At 39.1% G+C, this 23,655-nt stretch overlaps 4 protein-coding genes across 8 annotated transcripts in view; 2 read left to right on the forward strand and 2 right to left on the reverse strand.

Moving 5' to 3' along the window:
• gramd1a (GRAM domain containing 1A) overlaps positions 1 to 6,387 on the reverse strand; it is a 49,370-nt gene extending 42,983 nt beyond the window's left edge. For 2 of the 4 annotated variants that reach the window (XM_037786145.1, XM_037786146.1), the window contains exons 1-2: positions 6,246 to 6,387; positions 4,662 to 4,806 (exon numbers count right to left, since the gene is read on the reverse strand). Coding sequence is in view for 1 of the 4 variants with exons in the window: in XM_037786147.1 (XP_037642075.1) it covers positions 3,147 to 3,262 (116 nt within the window). In the remaining 3 variants the exon portion in view is untranslated. Of the gene's footprint in view, positions 1 to 3,146; positions 3,733 to 4,661; positions 4,807 to 6,245 lie in introns of those variants that run through there. The other 2 variants (XM_037786147.1, XM_037786144.1) reach the window with 2 other exon arrangements.
• Positions 6,388 to 6,451: 64 nt separating this feature from the next.
• On the forward strand, positions 6,452 to 16,807 carry si:ch211-225p5.8 (uncharacterized protein LOC555567 homolog). Of its 2 annotated transcripts, none has more exons than XM_037786206.1 (6): positions 6,452 to 6,575; positions 11,131 to 11,297; positions 12,508 to 12,742; positions 15,209 to 15,368; positions 16,330 to 16,383; positions 16,529 to 16,806. In XM_037786206.1, the coding sequence occupies exons 2-5, from the start codon at positions 11,169 to 11,171 to the stop codon at positions 16,373 to 16,375; spliced, it is 570 nt and encodes a 189-aa protein (XP_037642134.1). In that variant the 5' UTR covers positions 6,452 to 6,575; positions 11,131 to 11,168; the 3' UTR covers positions 16,376 to 16,383; positions 16,529 to 16,806. The 2 variants fall into 2 exon arrangements, with proteins under 2 accessions (XP_037642134.1, XP_037642133.1); XM_037786205.1 differs by lacking the exon at positions 6,452 to 6,575 and adding an exon at positions 9,812 to 10,180 and having other exon boundaries at positions 16,529 to 16,807.
• A 2,063-nt stretch (positions 16,808 to 18,870) lies between these two features.
• LOC119497790 (potassium voltage-gated channel subfamily E member 1-like) lies at positions 18,871 to 21,054 on the forward strand. Its single transcript, XM_037786207.1, has 2 exons — positions 18,871 to 19,037; positions 20,150 to 21,054. The coding sequence occupies exon 2, from the start codon at positions 20,185 to 20,187 to the stop codon at positions 20,605 to 20,607; it is 423 nt and encodes a 140-aa protein (XP_037642135.1). The 5' UTR covers positions 18,871 to 19,037; positions 20,150 to 20,184; the 3' UTR covers positions 20,608 to 21,054.
• dnajc28 (DnaJ (Hsp40) homolog, subfamily C, member 28) overlaps positions 21,009 to 23,655 on the reverse strand; it is a 2,966-nt gene continuing 319 nt past the window's right edge. The window contains exon 2 of the mRNA XM_037786189.1: positions 21,009 to 22,262. Coding sequence (XP_037642117.1) covers positions 21,086 to 22,249 — 1,164 coding nt within the window. The 5' untranslated portion in view covers positions 22,250 to 22,262 and the 3' untranslated portion in view covers positions 21,009 to 21,085. The remainder of the gene's footprint in view (positions 22,263 to 23,655) is intronic.

Genomic DNA, 23,655 nt, shown 5'->3' on the forward strand with positions numbered 1-23,655 from the left:
TGACAAGAGAAGAAACTTTGCATTCAAAAGGCTGGCCTACATCTGACTACCACTTTTCTAAAATGTTTTTTCATGAAATACAAATCGTTACCAATAAAACAAATGACTGCGAGACTAGGGCTATTTCTGTCTGGTCTTCTTTACGGTCTGCTCTGCCAGTTCTGGGAATATGAGGTATCAGATGATGATGATGATGATGATTTATGCAGCAAAGTACTATTCCTGTTAGAGGGGCGATCAATAGGATGTATTTATGGTTGGGTAGTTTATGTTACGTGTATTCTTTGGCCTATGTTTGGAGAATTGATGATTACTTTAGCTCCATATTTCAACATTTTCTACCTTCAAGTAACTCAGAAATAGTCCAAACTGGGTGAACATGGGACTGACTGACACCAGTCACTGTGCATTGATCAGTGGACAGTAACAAAGAGAAAGTTTAACCCCCGTGTGTTGCAAGGAAAGCCCACACAGATCGGTCCCTGGGCAAAAAAGCAGGTGCTCTATCTAAATGAAAGAATTTCCAAACCTTGACTTACAAAAACACAACTGATCCTAAAATTGTTCAGAAAGAACAAACACACAATCTCACACAGCAACTGTCAACACTGTAGAAGACATAAAAAACACCCTTTGAAAACACTTACATACAGCCAATAACTAGGTCTAATTGCCACCATAGGCTATCAAGGACATAACTACATGAAAACATACAGCAGATGTGTCCTCCAACAGGGAAGACTTGTGTGTGTGTGTTGTCCCTCCATTGTTTGCCTTCAAAGCAGACACTTCCAAGGCAAGGGCCCAAGAAACGTCTGACAGTATTTGCTGTGATCTGTTTGAACAAGACCAATCTTGGCACAGACTTGTTTGTCCAGAGTAATCCACCATAATCCTTCGTGTAGCCTTCAATCTTTGGTCCACACCAGTCTGATTTTTTTTTTTTTTGCCATAAAACACAAGCCACGTCAAGCTATTATCACACAACATTACACACACGGATCACCACAGCCATTTCAGACGCGGAACACTACGGTGCAAACAAGCAAACACAAGTTTCTGCAGTGTGGAAGCAAGTATTCAGGAACAGCTGAGACTGTGTTATCAAAGCCCATTACTCAACACTGTTGTTGCTCTGCTCAAGTTTTCAATGACATTGAGTTATGTGAAACACCGCCGACCACTGCTGAGCTGATATTGTGTGCAGTTAAACTATGGAAGTTTTTATTGGACTTTATTAGTTGTAACCCACAAAAGACATTCCACAAATGTGTACCATGATCTGCAAATATTTCACTATCCACAAATATGTATTTTTGTATATTTGTGTTTATCACTTTACATGTAAACCTTAAAATAGGTATTTACAGAGTAAGTTATGCGTATTTGCAAATCGCCATGTATTTTAGTGGATGTGACTTTACACAACACAAATACAAAAATACATGTTTGTGGGTAGTGAAATATTTGCAGATCATGGTACATATTTGTGAATTTGTCTCCTGTGGATTACAACTATTATCTACAGATCTGCAGCGGTACCAATCGGACAAAATTCTGGAAACAAACAGGAGATAAGTTACGAATGTCATGTGGCCCATAAATCCACAGGAAGCGATCTGCAAATGCGCAAATAGATGCTCAAATGTGTAGATATCACTTTACATGTAAACCTTAAAATACGTATTTACAGAGTAAGTTATGCATATTTGTAAAAATCACCCTGTATTTTTGTGGATGTGACTTTACACAACACAAATACAAAAATACATGTTTATGGATAGTGAAATATTTGCAGATCATGGTACACATTTGTGGAATGTCTTCTGTGGGTTACAACTAATAAAGTCCAATAAAAACTTCCATAGAAAAGAAGGACTACTCTTTTTATTTTCCACAAGAAGAGGGACTAATAGTTTAACTTGTTGACCGCTGGGATGTTCACTTTGTTGTAATGTCCTGTGTGGTCAGGAGGATGAGTCAGTCTGCACACCCAGTCCTCTTTTCCTTTTGTGTAAATTTACACTGCTGTGTCAGGAGAAAGTTAAACACTGCACATGCAATCTTTTACACGTATTAAGCAAACTGATTGGCTGCTTATCTATCCTTGACAGAATTTTGTCCGATTGGTACCGCAGCAGATCTGTAGATAATAGTTGTAATCCACAGGAGACAATCCACAAATATGTAACATGATCTGCAAATATTTCACCACCCACAAACGTATTTTTGTATTTGTGTTGTGTAAAGTCACATCCACAAAAATACAGGGCGATTTGCAAATACACATAACTTACTCTGTAAAGTGATAAACACAAATACAAAAAAACATGTTTGTGGATAGTGAAATATTTGCAGATCATGGTACACATTTGTGGAATCTCTTCTGTGGGTTACAACTAATAAAGTCCAATAAAAACGTCCATACTTTTCGGCCTTCTTGCACTGGTCCTCTCATTCCTCGAGTACTGATCTGTAGATAATAGTTGTAATCCACAGAAGACAATTCACTAATATGTAACATGATCTGCAAATATTTCACTACTAATGCGAAATAGATGCACAAAGGTGTAGATATCACTTTACATGTAAACCTTAATATACGTATTTACAAAGTAAATTATGTGTATTTGCAAAAATCGCCCTGTATTTTTGTGGATGTGACTTTACACAACACAAAAATACATGTTTATGGATAGTGAAATATCTGCAGATCATGTTACACATTTGTGGAAAGTCTTCTGTGGGTTACAACTAATAAAGTCCAATAAAGCCTCGTAGCCTCCTCTCATGAAACACAAACTATATATACCAAGATGAGATAAATATGGAAGTTTTTATTGGACTTTATTGGTTGTAACCCACAGAAGACAAAGAAAGTATTTATGTGGATGTGACTTTACACAACACACAAACAAAGATACATGTTTGTGGATAGTGAAATACTTGCAGATCACGGTACACATTTGTGGAATCTCTTCTGTGGGTTACAACTAATAAAGTCCAATAAAAACGTCCATATTAAACACCCCCAAATGACAAAAGGCTTCTTGCAGAGATCAGGTTGAATAATAGATTGCATGGGGGGGGAACAAAACAAACTTTGCAGCCTGGACAGACTGCTGTTAAAGTTGGAGCTCTCCTACCTCCCATTGGATGAGTTTCCTCCGTTTCTGTTGTCTTGCTCGGCCTCGAAAACGAGCCGAGCGACGGTGCGGGGAGTGATGTTAAAATCCACTTTCTCACAGGAACACATCAACATGCTTAAAGAAGCATCAGCTAACAGCTAGCCTTTAGCCAGCTAGAGCTAAACACAGCTAAGTTTAGCTAATGTTAAACCCCCCACACAAACACCGAGGCCGACAGCTCACACAAAGATGACTATCTGCCTGACAGACATTATACTTCTCCCATGTTCACTTTAAAACCGCTCCAGTATAGAACTCTGATATAAAGCTACATTTAGAACGAACGAGCAGAGTTTGCAACAATGTAACAGTTTTTTTTGTCGAAAAGTGAAAAAGGAACGCCAGTCAGTCGGCTGATTCACTTAGTAACTGGAGGGAGGGGTGTAAGATAAGTCTCATCAACAAAATCATTATCTCTGCAACTTATTTCTAATAAGACATAAAGCCACCAACACTTTTACTATGAGTATTCTAGAAAGTAAAACCAATTGTAATCATTATTTTGTAATCAAATGCACAACAACCACCAGTAAAACAACACGACCACCCCTCTGGGCAAACTTTTGTGGTATAGTCCGGGAAAATAACTGTCCAGAGGATGTGGCGAGAGAATCAGAGAGAGAGAGAGAGAGTTAGAGAGAGAGAGAGAGAGAGAGAGAGAGAGAGAGAGAGAGAGAGGAAGAGAGAGAGAGAGAGAGAGAGAGAGAGAGAGAGAGAGAGTTTACATCAAACAAACACAAACCCCTCAACAACTATAACCTTTTGATTAAGTTAAAAACAAATCGACCACGTTTGCATGCATGACCTGGGCTTGTTTTATTGCGAAGAGAAATAATCAAAGCAGTCCCATATAGTTGCAGTAGCCGGTTTTTGCAGCATAAACACACTTTCTCTCAGGACACCGTGAGCAACAAGTAGAGATAAAACCACAGATTGGCATCATTTCCGAGTTATTTGAAGGGAGCTTGTTGTGTGACCGAAATGGACAGAAGCATTGCGACCCCTTGTGTCTAACAGTGTTGTGTGCAGTCATTATTTGTAACCTAGTGCTTCATCACTATCTCACCTAATTGCTATAAGACTGCATTTAAATCCTTATTAAGCAGACAGTCTCTTAAAAAATGAAGTCATTGATTATGTAACTTTTTTTTTTAGCAGCAACACAAAGTCAGTGCATTGTATGTGCAATAACATATGCTGATCACTCTGTGCAATAATTATAATCTGGCAAAACTGTCATCTCATCAATATACATATTGCATTTTTATATTTTATATTGTATTATCTTTTATATTTTTTATATTCATATTGCACTATCTCTTTTTTTATTGTGTTATCTTTTCATTAACACTTATGGGACTGTCACAATCTAATTTCGTTGTACTACACAATGACAATAAAGGGCTTGAATCTTGAATCTCTCAGTGTGGCATAGTGTGTGTATGGCATAAAGCCATGGCATATTCATCTCACCCCTCTCCTCCTGCAGCAGTAGCATCGCTTCATATGGTGTCATGAACTATTATAGGTGGGATGCAGCCTGTGAGAGATTGGATATCCTCTCCTCCAGGACACATACAGTAAACAGGGACAACGAGAAGTCACCTTGTCGGTGAAGCTGAAAACAGAAGTACATACATTCTCATAGATTATGCAGAGAAAACTGAAATGCTGTCAATTTTTAGGGTGATTCTTTTCATTATTGATTCATTTTTTAAATACATTTTTCCAGATTAATCAAGAAAGTGATTGTAATTTTTCCAATTTATCACAAAAATAATTAATTAAAGTTCATTAAAGGGACTGCTTGTAAGAATCAAAAATTGCTTGTTAACAGCAACACCTGTGGCCGTTAAGCAACGAAAGGCCGCGTCCTGTTGCTCGCGCTTGTGCTCGCTCTACATAGACATGAACAAGCATCGCTCAAAACAGTGAGGCGACACACGTCAGCTAAAACCACAATATCACTCTATATTTCAGCTGCTTGGCAGTAATGTTAGCTGACCAGACGAAGGTCTCCATGAATCAATGCTGATCCTAGTGATGGCTTTTCCTGCCTCAGCCTCCCGACTGCGGCCGGAGGGAACAGGGGAGACACCGGCACCCGGTTGGAGACGATAACGTTTCTCGCTGCGGAGCTCTGTCACTTCACAAGACACGGGAAACCTCTGTTGGTCTGGAGGAGCTGCAGCATTTATATCTGCAAAAACGTCCACTGTACATTCACTAGATATTCTCAGAGCTACGAAGTCTTTGCATTGTGTACTGTGCGCGCATGCACGTAGGAGTGGAGCGGGCTGACCGAAGGCAAGCAGGCAGAGGAGCAGAGTACAGCAGAGACTCTGGCCCTGGAGACCAAAGCTACGGTCTCCCCCGCATCCTCTGACCGCGGCCAACACTGTTTTGCAAGACGGGCTTCACTAGATACAACCAAGAGGTTTTGGTGCTTCCGTGTAGTTTGTGTTGGAGTCTGTCTGAACAGTGTAGCCACACGCGAGCGCGCATGAGACACTGAACCGGGTGATTTATACGTGTAAGAAGTTACAAACAGTCCCTTTAAAGCCCAAAGTAACGTCTTCAAAATTACTTGTTTTGTCCAACCAAAACCCAAAGATATTCAGTTTACTATCACATAAGACAAATAAAATGTAAGAAATCCTCACAACTGAGAGTCTGGAACAAGCAAATGTTTGGTATTTTCGCCTAAAAAAAATAACTTAGATAATTAATTGATTAGCAAAATAGTTGCAGCTTAGATTTGTGTTGATCATCTAATCATTTTTAGCTCTTGTGGGTTTAAAAGAACCCAACAGTTTGAGTGCACCACACAGGAAGCAGGCTACTACTTCAACTTTCCATGTTTCTTGCAAGTCTTATTTCCATGTACTAGACTTTGTTTATAAATACACGTTATGACAGAAATCCTCATGCTTTAACAACTAAACTTCAGAAGAACAGAGAAATGTACAGCCCTGGTAGAAATGAAGTAGTTTTTTAAAAAAAAGGAATATATATAGTATTTAACAAGCATTTTTGTTGTAACATATTTGCCTTTACCTGCCTGTCAGCTTTGATTTTCAGCCAGCAGTTGCTTTCTGTATCCTTTCAAATCGATGGCAGAGCATCACAATGACTTGGCAATTTCAAATTCTCCATAGGTTTACGAGGCATCCTCTCTCTTCTCACTCCTCGCTGTGACCGCCTTCCTGCAATTAACACTTCACCGAGCACCAAACGTCTGTGTTACACATGCAGTCGAGCGGGCAGGAAACTGCTCCAGGATACGAGGAGTTGTGTTGCTGAGCACCTCAGGCTGCTGAATCGGGGGACTGGAAACTCGATCTGGGCTAAAAATAAAAAAACATCACCCGCATAGCGAGGAAGGAGGTGTGTCACTCACTGTGTGTTTGCGTGTGTAGGGTCACAGAGGTGCAGCCCACCCACCCCATATACACAACACACGCACACACACACACACACACACACACACACACACACACAGGGTTTATCATATGGCAACATTTCCTTGAAGTGTCCCCCCTCATGTGTGTGTGTGCTAGCCCAAGGTCTTCCTCTCACCCTCCCTTGTGGGTAATTCTCAAGATTGCTCTGGCTGATTTTTTGTTGTCATTATCATACACAGGCTACAACAAGGTTAAAAGAGGCAAGGACTCTTATCAAGTGCTTCACTGTGTCATGAGGTTACATCACATGATCAATGACCTTCAACGCAGCCAAAATACACACACAAAGCGCATACACACAGCTGGCAGATATACAGCCGTTTTTAATATATATATGTTTGTACGGCCTCAGAGTGGGACATGTTTAATTTGTCTCGACGTGACAAGGCATTCCTCTTTAAAAAAGAGAAAAAACAACTCATTACATTCATCACGTCAGCACGCTGACTGTACCGACCACGTGAATCTCTCGTGTCGCCGTGGTCAGCACGCAAGTTGAGGCCTTCAGTCAGTGTCTGTTTTGTCAGCCTTGACTTCAGCAGCCTTGTTTTTTTCTGACCGGCCAACTGGCATTGACTGACTGTCAGATATGAACACTGATAAGAAGAGAACCCGTACTACAGTTACAAGATGAGATTAGTAAGGGAAAAGTGCGAAATGATTTATTTCACATATTGTTTACAGTATGTTTATTCTCTTTAAACAACATGGTTATAAGATAAGACATCGTTTACACAACTTTACATCAAAAGTATATATAACAGAGGCAAAGACAAGACAAGACAGAAAAATAAAATTTAAAATAAAAATAATAAAACTTGGGCAGGAGCAACATTATCTTATAAAGTGTACATGTACTTGTATTTTGTGTTTCTACTAGAACATGTTTACATGCTTTAAAGGTCCCATATTGTAAAAAGCGATATATAATGGTATATAATATAAAGCAGGTTTAGGTGCTATATAAATACTGTTAAACTATCAAAACGCTCAATATACGGAGAGAAACACACAGCCCGTATTCAGTAATTGTGCATTTGAAACACGCCATTAGGATTTCTACCCATTTGTGATGTCACAAATCTACAATATTTAGACTATTACACCATTTTAAATGTAAACATTCTAAATGTGTCCCAGTTTATTTCCTGTTACAGTTTATGTGAATAACATCGGCTGACAGGAAGTAAACATGGACCCAAACTGTTGCCAGGCAACGCAATTCTGTTGCAATTCCGTTGAAATGCACTAAAACAGAGCGTTTCAGACAGAGGGTAAATACAGGCATATTCAGACAGACAGAATGAGGAAAATAAAGTTGTTTTTTGTAAAATTACAGCATGTAAACATGTTCTAGTAGAAACACAAAAAACAAGTATGAACCTGAAAATGAACACGATATGGGACCTTTAAAGGGGACATATCATGCTCATCTTCAGGTTCATACTTACATTTGGTTTTTACTAGCACATGTTTATATGCTTTAATGTTCAAACAACACATTATTCTTCTCATACTGTCTAAGAATGAGCAAAGAATGTTAATCGTCAGTTTAGCGCATTCAAATGGATATTATCTACAGTAACAACAGACTATGACTGTGGTGTACAAAGAGCAAGAAGCAGAAACAGAGGATAAAATTAAGCTTGTATTTGTCTCAGAGGGAAACATTGTTCTTTTTACTATATGTATATAAAGTATCTAAATTGACTCCAAATTGAAGAACTACAACATTAAAATGCATGTGTACGTGATAAAAACAGAATAATATAAATAGTCTATAAGAATATAACACTTTAAAAGGAGTCCTTCTGCATAATGAGTTCTTTTTTAAATACTTTCAGTACATTTTGCTGATCAGGATTTTTACTTGCAATTGAGTATTTTTAGACTTGTGGTATTTGTACTTTTACTTAAGTAAAAGATTTGGGTACTTCTTCCACCACTGCGCCTGAGTATTGGGGAAGTTAGTTGTAGTATTGCAGAGTTTAATGATAATGTTATTGATATCTAATTATTAATTCAGGATCCCGGCAGGAGATATTCAATATTTGATTACAGTAGTGTCAAATTCCCACAGTAGCAGCAACAAGTATCTGAGGTGTTCACGCTTTGAAGCTAATTTTAGTATTGGCCAAACGGCCCAAAAAATACTTTTTCCCATAGACTTACATTGGGAAAGAGACGTCTGTAAATCAGCGGATAATTTTTTTCCCCCAGCACAAACACTCTAATAGCCCTTATTTAAATCATTAGGTCCTAAAAGTTGTAAAATGCATTAATAGCCGACTCCAGGGTTATTTCCCTTCCTCCGTTCATGTGACTGAGGCTGGAGCGTGGACGGGGAGGAGGGTTTAAAGGAAACGCTCCTGTGCCTGCTCTATGGGCCCGATGGATGCGGAATAATTATTATCCAGGATAATAATTATTATCGGATTATCCAGGTACTTTATCACTCAGCAGTCGAGCCATTTTGCTTCATGCGCCGCTGAGCAACTCTCATAGGAATAAACGGGAGCCCGCCTCCAACGCTGTATCCAGTTCTCTTTGGTTCTGAACGGAGGAATTTCGGCGAGGTAAGTTCCCTTGACTGATGTTCCCTGAACAGGGAGCAGGGAGTACAGTTTATGTACACTGTGGATCGGAACGCAGCTCTGAATCCCTGCCAGCTGCAGGGTTCTGTAGCCGACCGTGACCTCTGACCTGTGGAGAGGGGCAGGTGGAACAGAGCATTTATTTACAGACAAAAATAAAGCACCGTATTGCATTATGTATAGCTATCCCCTTTAAAGCCCCGCAAGGTTGTTTGCTCCACTCTTAGCATGTGTTTGTCCAAAAAAAATTTGTTTAACAAAACATGTCAGGGCTGATTTTGCATGCCAGACCTGCTGCTTCTTTTCATGAAAGGATGAGAAAAAAGAACTTCTTAGAACAGTATGAATACATTTTGACAAAGACAATATTAAGGCAAGCTAAGGTAAAGCACCACTATACTGGAAACTATCCCTGTTTGAGAGAACTTCCCTTTGTCCGTCTATAAATCAGAAGAAACATGACTGTCGTCTGGCTTTGGATGGTCATGCTGTAGTTATGGATCAAGTCTCATCATCTCAGGTTTCCTGCTGGGTTTCAACACTCTCACCATCCAACTCTCCTGGATTCACACGCTCTAATTATAGCTGCCTTAAAGTCAGACGGGACTGCAGGGGAGACTTAAAACTACTGCGAAGAAACACGGAGACTTTTTTTTTTTAGTAAACCTTTTTATGTGTTCAGAGGCTTTCGGTCAACGTTGGCCTGTTGAACTAATGGACTGACACTTTGACACTGGATTAAATGTCATGAAGACCATGGAATTAATCGTGGATCAAGGGGCATTATGTCAGTAATGTAATCTTAGTCGCCACAGATATTTCTCCACAGGTTTACGTCGAGGAAAGTTCAATATTTTGTTCAACAGCAGGCCATAAGTTGCTCCAGTAGAAATGATATGCCATTTGTCTCTTTTAGTTGTCTTCAGTCTTTTCGGTAAGTCCAAAATCATTTATGTCTTTACCTTTAATTGTGAGAAATTATTGATGTTTAAAGTGAGTTTCTTTTCTTCTCAGGGCCGTCAGAGCTTTCTCATAAAATTAAATTCTTAAAAATAAAAAAGGGGCTAAATTGTAATCATTGTAAGAGAGGCCATTAATAGACATTTATATTAAAACACAGATTGAACACCCTATGTTTTGGAATTATTGGTTAAATATCAATAAGTGGAAATTCACTGTAAATTGTAAAAGATCTCACATTTTGAAATGTAAATGAGCAATACATAAGTGATCATTATCTGAGACTTATTCACACGTTCTTGAATACAATTTTTCAGGTATTGAAAGAAACTCTTCATCATAGGAGACAGATTTCATCAGAGAAGAGGGGAACCTGTTATTACATGAAATATTGTCTTACAGAAAATGTACCTAAAACTTTAAATATCTTTAATTATTGCGGCTGAAAAATCATCTAAAAAAAACCAACTAGTATTTATTCATAATAAATTAAACATAATTAAACTTGGGACTATTCGTTCACGTCTCTCACTGTAACTGCACTGTAATTTTCATTCTCTCGTTTAATGTTTATTTTTATCTTCTATTTTTGTTTTACCGTATTTAAATCCTACTGATATGTTGCTGTGATACTTTGTTGTTGAAAGGTTCTGCACAAATCATCTTCCAGACCTACATTATGTTAAAAACATATATGCAGTACAGCATCAGTTTGTATAGAATATTGACAGCAAGAAGAAATACTTACTTATAGTTATTCCTAATTTAAACATATTTTCCTATCAAGTGAGATAAAGTCTAAATGATGAATGAAAAGTTGTCACTGTAATAATACGCTTGCATGTTCTTCCTCTCTCTTCTCCCCTCCTTTCCCTCTGCTAAGTCATTCCTCTACTTCTGTGTCTTCTTCCTCTCCCTCTTTAGTGTCTCAGTGCCACGGCGGCTGTGCGGAGGTGGACTCCATGACTGAAGCCGTGGCAGGAGAAGGATTCCTGCTGGGCTGCATCTCCTGTAAGAGAAGAGAGGAGGTGTCTGCCCGAGCCACGGTGGACTGGCACTTCAAACCTCTGGGAGAGGACGAGTTCAGGCATGTGAGTTCACCAAAGTCTTTGAAGGAACTGTTAAATCTGGTTGGAGGTTTGTGAATGAAAAGGGCTCTCTCTTTTACTACCAAGGTGCCTTGAGCAGCTCTGAAACTGTGCCATGAAGTATTACCAAAGACGGAAGTACATTTTAGAAGGCCTATTGCTTTAATTACTTTACTTTTTCAAAGTCATAACTTTATTCTATTTTTGAACATCTCTACATATTTTGTCAGCAGCTGTCCATGAACTTTGGAAACTGGACAGCTGCTAACTGGACATTTTTGGAGTCAGTTATTAAATACCATAAATCCAGATTTATGCCATTTGTGCATTTTGGTATGATGTCATCACTTATGAGCTATTTTACATTAAACATTTAGATTAAAAAAAATGATTAAAGGATCTAGAAAACACATTGAATCCAAAGACATAACACGTAAAAGATAAAGAAAATATAAAGGATTCAAAGACAAATGTATTATTATTTATAAAGACATTCCCCAGTGTATATACAGTATATATATATATACATATATATATATATACAGTATATATATATACACATATATATAATTTATATTATAAATAATCTAATTTTATTTATTTTCAATAGTTTTGTTTTAAACTATGTATTTTATTTTAAATAATTTTGAATTCATAAACATCAAATTTTAAAAAAATAAAATTAAAAAAAATGTACTGATATATGTAAAAAAAAAAAAAGTAAAATGTACATGTCGCAAATATGCAATATGCAGAGACAAGACGTGTACGATAAGATTCAACAAAACAATCTTTAACCTTTAAGTGCATCTGTGTTTTGTCAAATATTGGGTTTTAAATTTTAGTCATATTTACCAATTTTACATATGCCCCCCTTTCTTTAAAACTACCTCTTTAATCAAACATTTCTATGCTCATACATATCATGTTCATTTTAAATTAGCTTTTACATTGAACCCAAGTAGATCTTTAACCATGTTTATTACTGACATATGAATAAAGTATTTGTAGGGCTTCTGTTTTAGGTGCTACACTGTTCACTATATGTAACTATGAGAAGTAAATGTATATTACTACAGTAGGCCTGGATAGAAGTTAGATTAGTGTATAGTATACTTAGAGCAGGAAATCAAGAAGAAGGTATGCATACTCCTCAACCCTTCCCTGGATTACAAGAATATTCATACAATTACATTTTGTTTCCTTCTCTCAGATTTTCCACTATGACCACCCCAGCGCCGACATCCTCCATGAAGATTTCAACGACCGTCTGGAGTGGCATGGGACAAAAAACAGCGATATTCAGATAGGAGCCATTTACATTCATGACGTCATCTTCAATGACACTGGGATGTACCGCTGCACAATCCAGCGTACCCTCTTCCTGCCGCTGTATGATGAGCACGTCACTGTGGAGAAGGATGTGGAGCTCAGCGTGGTGGCTGTAGGTAAGGTGGGGAGTACACCTGTGAAAAGGCTGGCTGCCAGAGGAAGTATTCAGCTTAAGTAAAAGTACTCATACAACAATGTAAAAATACTCTATCACAAGTATAAATCCTTAATTTAAAATCCTAATTATATTAAAGTACAGAAGTATGATCAGCAAAACATAGATTCTGTAGAAAAGGGGCCCCTGTGACTGATGTACTGTATGACATTATTTGATTCTGATGCAACAATGCATACGCAGCATTTTACTGTTGTTATAGTTGGTTGTGGTGGAGATAATTTTACCCGTTTAATCCAGTGGTTCCCAACCTAGGGGTCGGGCCCTTCCAAGGGTCACAATGTCAATCCAGGGGGGGTTGTGAGATGATTAACGAGAAAGAAAAGAAGAGAGTTCTGCTACACAGATTTGTATTTTTCTCTAATCTTTGCTTTTTTGTGACATATTGGATAATTTTACCTCTTTGGGCATCGAACCCAAGCCCCCAGGAAGAGCGCCAGTCGACGATCCGGACTTTCGTAGTGGCCAAACGTCGGTACTGCAACTTCCGTGTTCATCACGTGATGCCGTTGGGCCCAAAAATACTTTTGCCAATGGACTTACATTGGGAAAGAAATGTCTGCAATTCAGTGGATAATTTTTTTTGAGGTGAATCAACTCCCCAGTACGAACACTCTAATAGCCCTTATTTAAAAAATTAAGTTTTTAAAGTTGTAAAACGCACTAATAGCTGAATCCAGAGTTATTTTCCTTCCTCCGTTCATGTGAGTGAGACCCAGACCGAGGCTGGAGCGCAAGCCGTGACGACGGCATGATGTTGGGACCCCGTGACCGAGTCATGTGACCGAGCAGACGCTACTGTGCATGTCCCAGTTGCCCAAGATCCGCCAAGATACGGGTACTTTTCCAGATGGAAGTCAAGCCGTTTAGGCTTTATGCGCCAATGAGCAACTCTCATAGGAATGACTGGGACCCCTCCTCCAACGCTTTATCCAGTTCTTTTAATACATCCATGATCAAACCGTTATTTAAATGAAACCTTCTTAGAAGTTCAGATGGGAAATTATTCTTTGTTGGAACTGCTAACAACTCATGAATTAATGAAACATGTAACATGAGCCCGAAGTAGACACGGCTTTGGAATGATTGGAAACTGTTGATGCGACAGCAAGGCTGGTATTGTTTTCACCTTATGTGAGTCATCATGGCAAAATGTGGTGCTGGAGACACGTGCTGTAGCAGGAACTACCACAGAGGAGGTTTTCAGTACATTGCCAGGTCGTCTGTGGACAGATTTTATCACCTTGATAGCAACCGTGCAAGAGTCACAAGTTAAAGTTTCCAGGTCGAATTCGAGGTCCGAGCAAGGGCACCGGAAGTAGAGGGATAGGAAACGGATTGGTGATGAGGGACAAACAAGGAACAGTGACGACAGCATGACCTGCCAATCAAGCAATCACGATCCAAATAGTAGCTCAGCATATGCTTGCCCAGATGTGGGACAGAGCGTTGCCTCTCTGTGACTTTAAAAGATTTCAAAATTACCAACATAGTACAACAAATATTACAGCGATTGAAATTAGCTATTGAGAGCCGGAGATGGGGAAAACGATACTGACTTTGCTTTTCAAGAAAGAAATTTTGCATCTTCCTCCTTTAAAGGGCGGTTCCATTATTATTATTATTTAGGTTTTTATATCATTCTGCTCTGTAGCTTCACAGTGGTGTTCTGTATGTATTCAAATTCTACCAAATTTTTGTCAAAGTACGCATGTTTTAGCGTCAAAATGCTGTTTTCCCGAGACCTTCTAAACACTTTTTCCCATGTGACCTGCAGGTTTCTGCATGATGACGCTGCTACATGTACAGTTTACATATATACATCCTTATAGTCAGTGTATTACATACAGTAACTTAGATGGTGGTCGGCGTGCTCCCAGTTTGGAGAAGCAGACAGCAGTACCGACTCGGAAGCTAAGCAATGTACAGCTGTGTGGACGCCACGTTAGTTTGTATCTGAAAGTCACACTATAACACTAACAAACAGTGCAGCAGTAGACCAGCAACTCCCGTGTTCTGCAAGGTAAAATGACTGTTGTGAATGGAGTCTGGTCTGGTGGCTTTGAAGACAGCGATATAACGGCTTCAGTCCCTCGTTGGAAAGGGCTGTCTGATGGCGAGCTAAAGCGGGGGAATATATTCTAAATATAGCGTACGCTCAGCCCAGTCGCACAGCAGTTCATGAAATAGTCACAAAATGTAATGAATTGATTTGTGTACATAGACACGAATTTCAAACTTTTTTCTGTATGTAATCTATATAATTGTGAACCGGGAAGTATAGAGAAAAAACACCGAACAATGCAATTTTTGCTCAATAATGCCAAAAATATTCTGCCTACTGAAGCTTTAAACCTGGTGGACATGCTTCCTCTGTAATGCTACATTGTTGGTTCCTCTTTCCCAGCCAATCGGGAGCTGACAGCGGTGGTCGCAGAGATTCTGATGTACGTGCTGATCGTGGTTCTGCAGCTGTGGCTCATTGTGGTTCTGGTCTACTGTTACAAGAAGATTTCGGAAGAGCACGAAGCTCGGGAGGCCCGTAAAGCTCTCAAGGCTCAGGCAGAGTGAGTCATTTGTCTTTTTATGTGATGTATTACTAAGGTGATCCATTTCAGATTAATCTTTAAACCTTTAAGCAAAATACTGGGTTCAGGAGTCTTAAATAATGCCATGCATTTTGATACAGTATACTAATTGTTTGACCAAATTATGTTAATTTTGGAAATTGTCTTCACCACAATCAGCTTGATTTAGCAAAAATAATAAAAACATTTTTTTGCAATGAGGTTCAAAGCTGAGGTAGGCAGGTTGGAGCAAATATGATTAAAAAAAGTTATTTTTATAAACTGGGCACTGACAGTAGTGCATGAGACCGGTAATCTGAAAACAATCATGTGCCTTTGTGTCCTCCGGTGCTCCTGATATCAAGATTTCACAGACCGGAGGAAAACAAGCAGTCAGAGCTGATCTGGAATCTCTGAGCAGCTGTCAATCTCTCGCAAACTCCGATCAAACGGTCAAACTAGGCAGCTTTAATCAAATATGAATCAATATTATGTTACTGTAATGCTAATGTAATCTCATTTTACAGCTAAACAGTACACTACAAGATGATTCTGAAAACATTGAGGAGAGAAATGGGCATTACAGTAACATAATATTGATTCATATTTGATCAGCACTGACTAGATTGACCGTTTGATCGGAGTTCTGGAGTGACTGACAGCTGCTTCCGTTGAATAAACAGCCAATAGGAACGCTCTCTCTGAAATGACCTGTGATTGGTCAAAGTCTCCCGTCACGGTTCTAGATTTTCTAAAGCCTGAAAACAGAGCCATGAGGAGGAGCAGAAGTCTAGTTTTCTCTCAGAACACTTGAATTACAATATGCTGAAAGGTTATTATGGAATTTTTGCCAAATGATGCCAAAAATATATACTGCCTACTGCAGCTTTAAATAAATGAAACGTTCTCCCTGCTGTTTCTCACATCTAAATAATTCACCTTTTCTTTTTTCTAATTCCAGGCTGTTGGAATCAAAAGACAACTGTGATGGGGTGCAGCTAGAGTAACAAAACCAGTAAGTTAGATTTATCTTTCACCCTTATACAGATTAACTGGCTTGCATTACATCTGATTTAGGAAAATGTGATCATATGACACCTATGAAAGCATGTCTTTCTCTTTAACCAGCTTCTTTTTTTTTTAAATTTTGTATCCACCAGTTGAAAAGATCATCTCTGCAAGAGTCAAGATTCATTACTGTCCTGTGATTTTGCTAACAAAGACACAATTACTGTATAAGAGGTTGATTTTGAACACGTTGGTCACGCTTAGTCTTAACCTGATTAACTGTAAATAGAAGCTGATGGTGCAGATGGCAGTAAGTAGAGAAGACTTCCTTTAGATGGCAGTGAAACGCGTATTAAAGTATTAAATGCTTGAAAGTTTGTGGATTTGTAAAAAAAAAAAAAAAAAAAGAGCCTTTTCTGAGCCTATAAAATGTCAAATTACCAGAGCCCAAAATAATGTGTTTACTTTCTGCAAAATGTGTTTGACAAAGTCCAAACAACAGAGAAGTATTCAGCTGAAAACAATGAAACAAATGCAAGCAAAATCTGTAATGCTATAACTGTAGGACAATTTTCTATTGATAAACTAATCAAACGATTAACTTATTGATTCAGCATTACTTGAAACACTTAAAAGTACTTTTAAAACATCCAAATAATAATAATTTATCAGTTTGCCTCAGCTCTCTGCTGCTCTCATTTCTAAAGGATCAACAGCAGTTTCAAAATAAATGGCTTCAAGCAAACTGGTGGCTCGCTGGGCTGAGGTGTGTCCCATGTAAATGAATATGCTGGGTTTAATGCAGCTCAGGACCTTTGTAGCAACTAAGTTCCTCTTTTGCATCTCTTTCGTGCACACAACAGAAGCAGAAATGCCATACAAATCTATCTTTGCAATGATTTTAACATAATTCAAAAATTACAAATAACAAATGAGGCCTCTGAGTGTTGAATTTAGACCAGTGTCATGTCTTAATAAAACAGAATGTGAGTTCTTCAATGTCATTAAAGCTGAAGTAGGCGAGATTGGAGCAAATATGATTAAAAAAAGTGAATTTTTATAAAACAGTCCCTATATGTGCCTTTGTGTCCTCCGGTGCTCTACAAGATTTCACAGACCGGAGGAAAACAAGCAGTCAGAGCTGATCTGAGGTCTGCTGTCCAGCTTCCGCCTATGAGAGCCGGCTGTCAATCACTCGCGAACTCCGACAACCATTTGAGATCTCTTGAGGAAATACCAAGCACCGCCCACCAGCCGGAGCACAGCCAATAGGAACGCTCTCTCTCTCTGAAATGACCTGTGATTGGCCAAAGTCTCCCGTCACAGGCTAGATTTTCAAAAGCCTGAAAACAGAGCCATAAGGAGGAGCAGAAGTCTAGTCACCTCTCAGAACACTTGAATTACAATATGCTGAAAGGTTATTATGGAATATTCGCCTAATGATGCCAAAAATATACTGACTACTGCCACTTTAATATGACCTTCTAGGTATCTTGCATTTTAATGTGAAAGTGAGTGGATACGGCGACCCTGATATCACTAAGCAGGATGTCTTTATATCAACAGGCAAAACCCCCGTTCTAATCAATCTAAACATATCTGTTTGTCCTTTTCTATGTCTGTCCAAGTTTGTAAATTAACTTGAATAAAATGAATGTTTTTGTAAGTGCTTTTTTTTTTTTTTTTACCACTGCACCGGCTGCATTTGCTTTGTTGGTATTAAGACCTTATCAGTGTTAACTTGATCCACTGTTGAAGGACTACATACGTTTTCTGGATGTTGCCTTCGATGTTTCTTATGCAAATTATGTGTAATGTGTTTAAAATACAACATTGACCTCTTGACTTTGCTGTGCCTGCCAATCCCACTACAGAATATGTACAAACACATAGGTTTGCATACATCTCTATGTTAAATACTATTTTTTTCTTGTAGGTTTCACACACACAACTTCAACAGTGAGTTAAAGGACATTTGGAGGTGATTGTCTTGTAACTCAATCTAGTCTGAGCTGCGCTGCAGACTGTCTAAACTACCTCCGGTCTGAAAGCAGCTTTGTTCTCCTGCTGCAGCCCGGCACCGGCGCCTCCTTCTCCCACTGCAAAATAAAAAAAGCAACATTAGAGATTCTTTTAAAAAATTAGACATTACAAACACTCTTCCCAAACTGGGTTTCAACACCAGTCTAGAGCCACAAAGGTTGCTGGTATCCACAAGCAACTCTTAATATTTGTTTTCTTACATTTTCATGGCATCAAATCAACACAGTGCATGAATGTAGTCTGATGTAAAGACAATAATAATCTCCAAACAATGCTCATCTACACTAAACTGTTCATTTCAGCTGATTTCACCAGCATAGGACAGCGGTTTAAGTCATGCTACACCACCGCCTCACTATACCGAGCTGTTGACCTTGCCCTGTGACCTCCTCGTTTCATTAAAAGTGTTGACAAGTTGAACATGCTGCATGTCTCTCGTGCGTAAAAGCATGAGCATGAAGGAGGGCACATTATGACCAAGACAAGAGGGGATGTAGCTTCTATTCGAGTTCTAGTTTGAGAGCAGCTGCTTCTAGTCCTACTGGAGATACATGGCTTGAAATGATCGATGTCTGCTGATGCCAGTGACGGCAGGAACTGATTCCAGATCCTCGAAAGGTAGGCCTTTTCTTTCTACTGAACGAAGCTGGAATAATGATGTACACATAATTTGCAGGAATTTCTATATCACTTCACCTTCACTCTCCTAACAACAAAACTAACTCTGAAAAGGTGTGTATCCAGCGTTCAAGCTCTAGTTTGAAGGGCAGGAGACAGAGAATAAAGGTCCAATGTGTAATTTTAACAAATGACGACATACTAAAGTGTCACTTAATCCACATTTTTAAATTCTGGATAAATGAGTTTTATTTAAAATCACCGTGAAATGTGAGTTAATTTCTCACACTCAGAGATATAGTCAATTCAATTTAATTCAATATGCTTTATTGGCATGAATGTAAGGACAGTATTGCCAAAGCGTCAAGTGAATAATGAGATTATAGAGTCTCATGGATGCTAAAGGAAAAATATGTCAAATCTTTTCACAATTTGTGAGTTTAATAATCTTCAACTCAGAAACAACGCTTTTTCTTATTTGTCTGTTGCATCTTGTGATGTTGTGAGCAGGTTAGGAGAAATAATTACACCAAAACAACAAAGACACAAGAACAGTTTCTACCCACAGGCCTTCACTCTGGTGAACACTTAAATCAGGCACACACTATCAATAACCCTTTAACACCAAATATCCACTGCTGCCGTCACTAGATTATAATTCTTACAGTCTTTAATGCACATTTTTAGATTATAATTTAGTCTTTAATGCAATTTTTTTTGTAATATGTACTATCATCTGTTACTTTATGTACATACTGTAATATGTACATACCTGGCTGTCACTGTAAACATAAATCCTGCTCACTGTACATACAGTATATCGACATCTCCACGTATACATACTGTACATAATCATCCAGTCCATGTAAATCCATCCAGTATTAATTTATTTGCGCTATTTGTATTGTTTACATCTCCCAAACACTTGACTTTTATATAGACATTTTCTTTTTCTTTTAATTATTTATTTCTATTCTGTTTAAGTACATTGAGAGAGCTGCATAAACACCGGAGTCAAATTGAAATATAGCATAATTTCTGCAGCGATAACGCAGGGGGTGATCTTACCTGTAAAATCAATCTTGTTCTTCTGGTCTCCTCTTCTTCTTCAGTTTGCAGTTTGCTGAGCGTCTAGCAGAGGTAGGCCATGTCACACATCAACACCACCGAGCTGCAGTCGCTCCTGCTCTCCTTCCTGCAGCACTGCCTCAACAGCACAAATATAATGTCTCCACAAATACCTCAAAACTACACTACCCAGCAGGCCGCGCACCACGTGGCCGAAGCCAGGGCCCACGCTCAGTCTCAGGGCATGATGTATATCCTTCTGGTGGTGGGCATGTTCAGCTTCTTCACATTCGGCATCATGCTCAGCTACATTCGCTCCAAGAAGCTGGAGAGCTCTCACGATCCGTACCACCAGTACATTGCCCACGACTGGACCAAGGTGATGACTCCGTCCAGGGCCGTCGCTCAGGTGCTGCACAGGGAAGCTGCAGGTAACGGAGCCAGCAGCAAGGAGCCCATCGTCATCTGCAACCCTGCAACGCTGGAGCAACTGCCGGACTAGAATGAGACATTCAGCTATTCAAACATTTCCCACATTCAAAAATGTAAAACTCTGTAACACAAGATTTTTAATTACTTTAACTTTTAATGTCACATAGCAACCAAAACTTAAAGTTTGTATTTTCAGATCAGTAATTTTACAGAAACAACTCGTATCATAAAATTGCCTCATGTTGTAATCTTCGTTATTGACACGTGCAGCTCCTCACGCTTTACAGTCATGCAACCATGATTGCCCAATACTGCTCTTCCCCGGACACCTGATGACAATCCTGCATATCTGGACAATAACAGTAGTAACACAGAGTTAAATTGATGGCACCATTATGTCTTTGATTCAGAGTGGATAGAAATAAGCGAGTGAACAAGTCTGTCTGAATTATTGCCCCATGGACTGTAATGATTGGTTTAAGTGATAAAAACAAACAAATAAACCACTGATATCAAATCTTTTTTTCTGTTCACTACGATTAAGAGATTTAGTGTTTTAATCTGAGCAAATTCTTCATCCAAGACATCAGGCCTTGTTTGGTATTTTTAGGCTTAGTTACTGCGTTGGCTCTTTTTTTCTCTTCCTTCCTCCTCTCTCTCTCCTTTTCTCTCTCTCTCTGCTGGTCCAGTCTGTGTTGGCGGGCTCCTTTCACAGCGCGGTCAATCTCTCGTGACAAACTGAAGTGAACCATTTGCATGTTGAGCATCGGTACGATGAGGTTGTAATTGTCCACCGTCTTGTTCAGTTTCACCAGCTCCTCCTCTACAGATGCACACAGCTGCTCCCATTGGCTGTGCTGCTTGGGGGTCATGGGGTCACCGAACCTGGCCCTCCCTTCCAACAACCTATTTCGGATGTGAGCAGTGGTCTCTCGGATGTCGCGCTGTGTGACGACCCAGGCTGGCTGGTAACCATTGTCTATGAGGATGCGGTTGAGGTTGTGGGTCATAGGATCAGCGTACGGATTGTGCTCAAACTTTTTGAGGGGCTTTCCAGCTCCGCTCAGGTTAGTGAAGTCTCCTCGGGCCATGGACTCCTGGATCAGGTCCTCCACAAGCCGTTCCACAGCCTGGGTGATCTTGATCTTTCGGCTGCGCTGACGCACGTCCCGTTCCACCAGCGCCCCCTCTGCAGCGGCTGACCTCTCGTGCTCCCTCTGCCGGTAGTTCAAAACCTGCTCGGATGCCCTGTCGACACGAATCTGCCGGTACTGGCGCTCGCGCTGGCTGGGCGTGCCTGAACCCACACCCTCGTAGCTGAGGTAGTGTCTGTGTGGAAGTGCTGTACCTCTGGACTCATCCTCATCTTCCACTCCCTTCCCTCCGTCAGGTTGCCTGGTCTTGCCGTGATGTGTCAGCACAGCGCGGTAGGCCTCCTCAACCCGAGCAAACAGCACTGCATCTGCAGTCGGAGCCCCAGAGTCCGGGTGGTAGAGCTTGGCAAGGCGCAAGTAGGCCTCTTTCACCTGCACAGGACTGCTGTGTCCCTCGTCAGGCAGTTGCAGAAGCCTGTAGCTCTCTTGCAGGCTGCGGCTGATCTGGCGCATGGAGCTGAGCGCTCTGAGCAACAGGGACTGTCGAGACAAGACGAGCAAAAAACGGCCATGGTAGAGGCCGCTGCGGGAAGCCAGGAGGTGGAAAGTGCAACTCATTTCTGGCACACTCCTGTGGATTTGAAAAGCAAAAAAAGTTATTAAAAAAGACAACCAGAGATATCAATGATCTTTAAAGAAAGGTAGCTCATTCTGTCGGGTAGGAGATATCGTACAAAAATAACAAAGCAAATCTTTTGTCAGGAAGCAATGATGTATCCAAACAGTTGTACAAATAAGCTCAATTAAAGAATAGTCTTCTCAAAGTAGCAAGTAAAATTATAGAGCTACGTCAGGTCCAGCTCTGAATATCTATTGTTCTGGGAGTTTGAGTTACTGATAGAGATTTATTTTTATTTTTAGTTTTGCTTTGGTTTGGTGTTAATTGTGTTTCAATGTCATCTGCTTGCAAACCAATTTTGGGGCAATAAAAAAATATTGATTTAACTCATCATGATAATGAATTGCTTTGAATTATTTTTTAGCACACTTATAATGCTGGTAGAACATTTAAAAAAATATTTACCACATTATATAATGACATGCCTCACTTAACCCTCCTGCTTTATATCCTCATTGTTTGGGGCCTCACAGAATGTATGTATGTATGTATGTATGTATGTGTAAATATAATTGCAAGAATAAACCATTCTTTACTTCAACTATTCTTTTTTTCTGACCTTATTAAACCCCAATATGTATAACTTTATTGAATTGGTAACCCTTTCCTTTGCCATAAACTGGGCTTGTACATTTGATGAAGGTGACAATACACAGAAATTACCACAAAGTATTCTTATTATACCGCTGTCTATACTGTAATATAAAGTATTCTTATTATACCGCTGTCTATACTGTAATATAAAGTATTCTTATTATACCACTGTCTATACTGTAATATAAAGTATTCTTATTATACCACTGTCTATACTGTAATATAAAGTATTCTTATTATACCACTGTCTATACTGTAATATAAAGTATTCTTATTATACCACTGTCTATACTGTACTATAAAGTATTCTTATTATACCACTGTCTATACTGTAATATAAAGTATTCTTATTATACCACTGTCTATACTGTACTATAAAGTATTCTTATTATACCACTGTCTATACTGTAATATAAAGTATTCTTATTATACCACTGTCTATACTGTAATATAAAGTATTCTTATTATACCACTGTATATACTGTAATATAAAGTATTCTTATTATACCACTGTCTATACTGTAATATAAAGTATTCTTATTATACCACTGTCTATACTGTAATATAAAGTATTCTTATTATACCACTGTCTATACTGTAATATAAATTATTCATATTATACCACTGTCTATACTGTAATATAAAGTATTCTTATTATACCACTGTCTATACTGTAATATAAATTATTCTTATTATACCACTGTCTATACTGTGCTTAACGTTAGCTACGATTTACCAAAATAATCCACAA

This window comes from Sebastes umbrosus, chromosome 11 (assembly GCF_015220745.1).
Source record: "Sebastes umbrosus isolate fSebUmb1 chromosome 11, fSebUmb1.pri, whole genome shotgun sequence".
Classification (NCBI taxonomy): Eukaryota; Metazoa; Chordata; class Actinopteri; order Perciformes; family Sebastidae; genus Sebastes; species Sebastes umbrosus.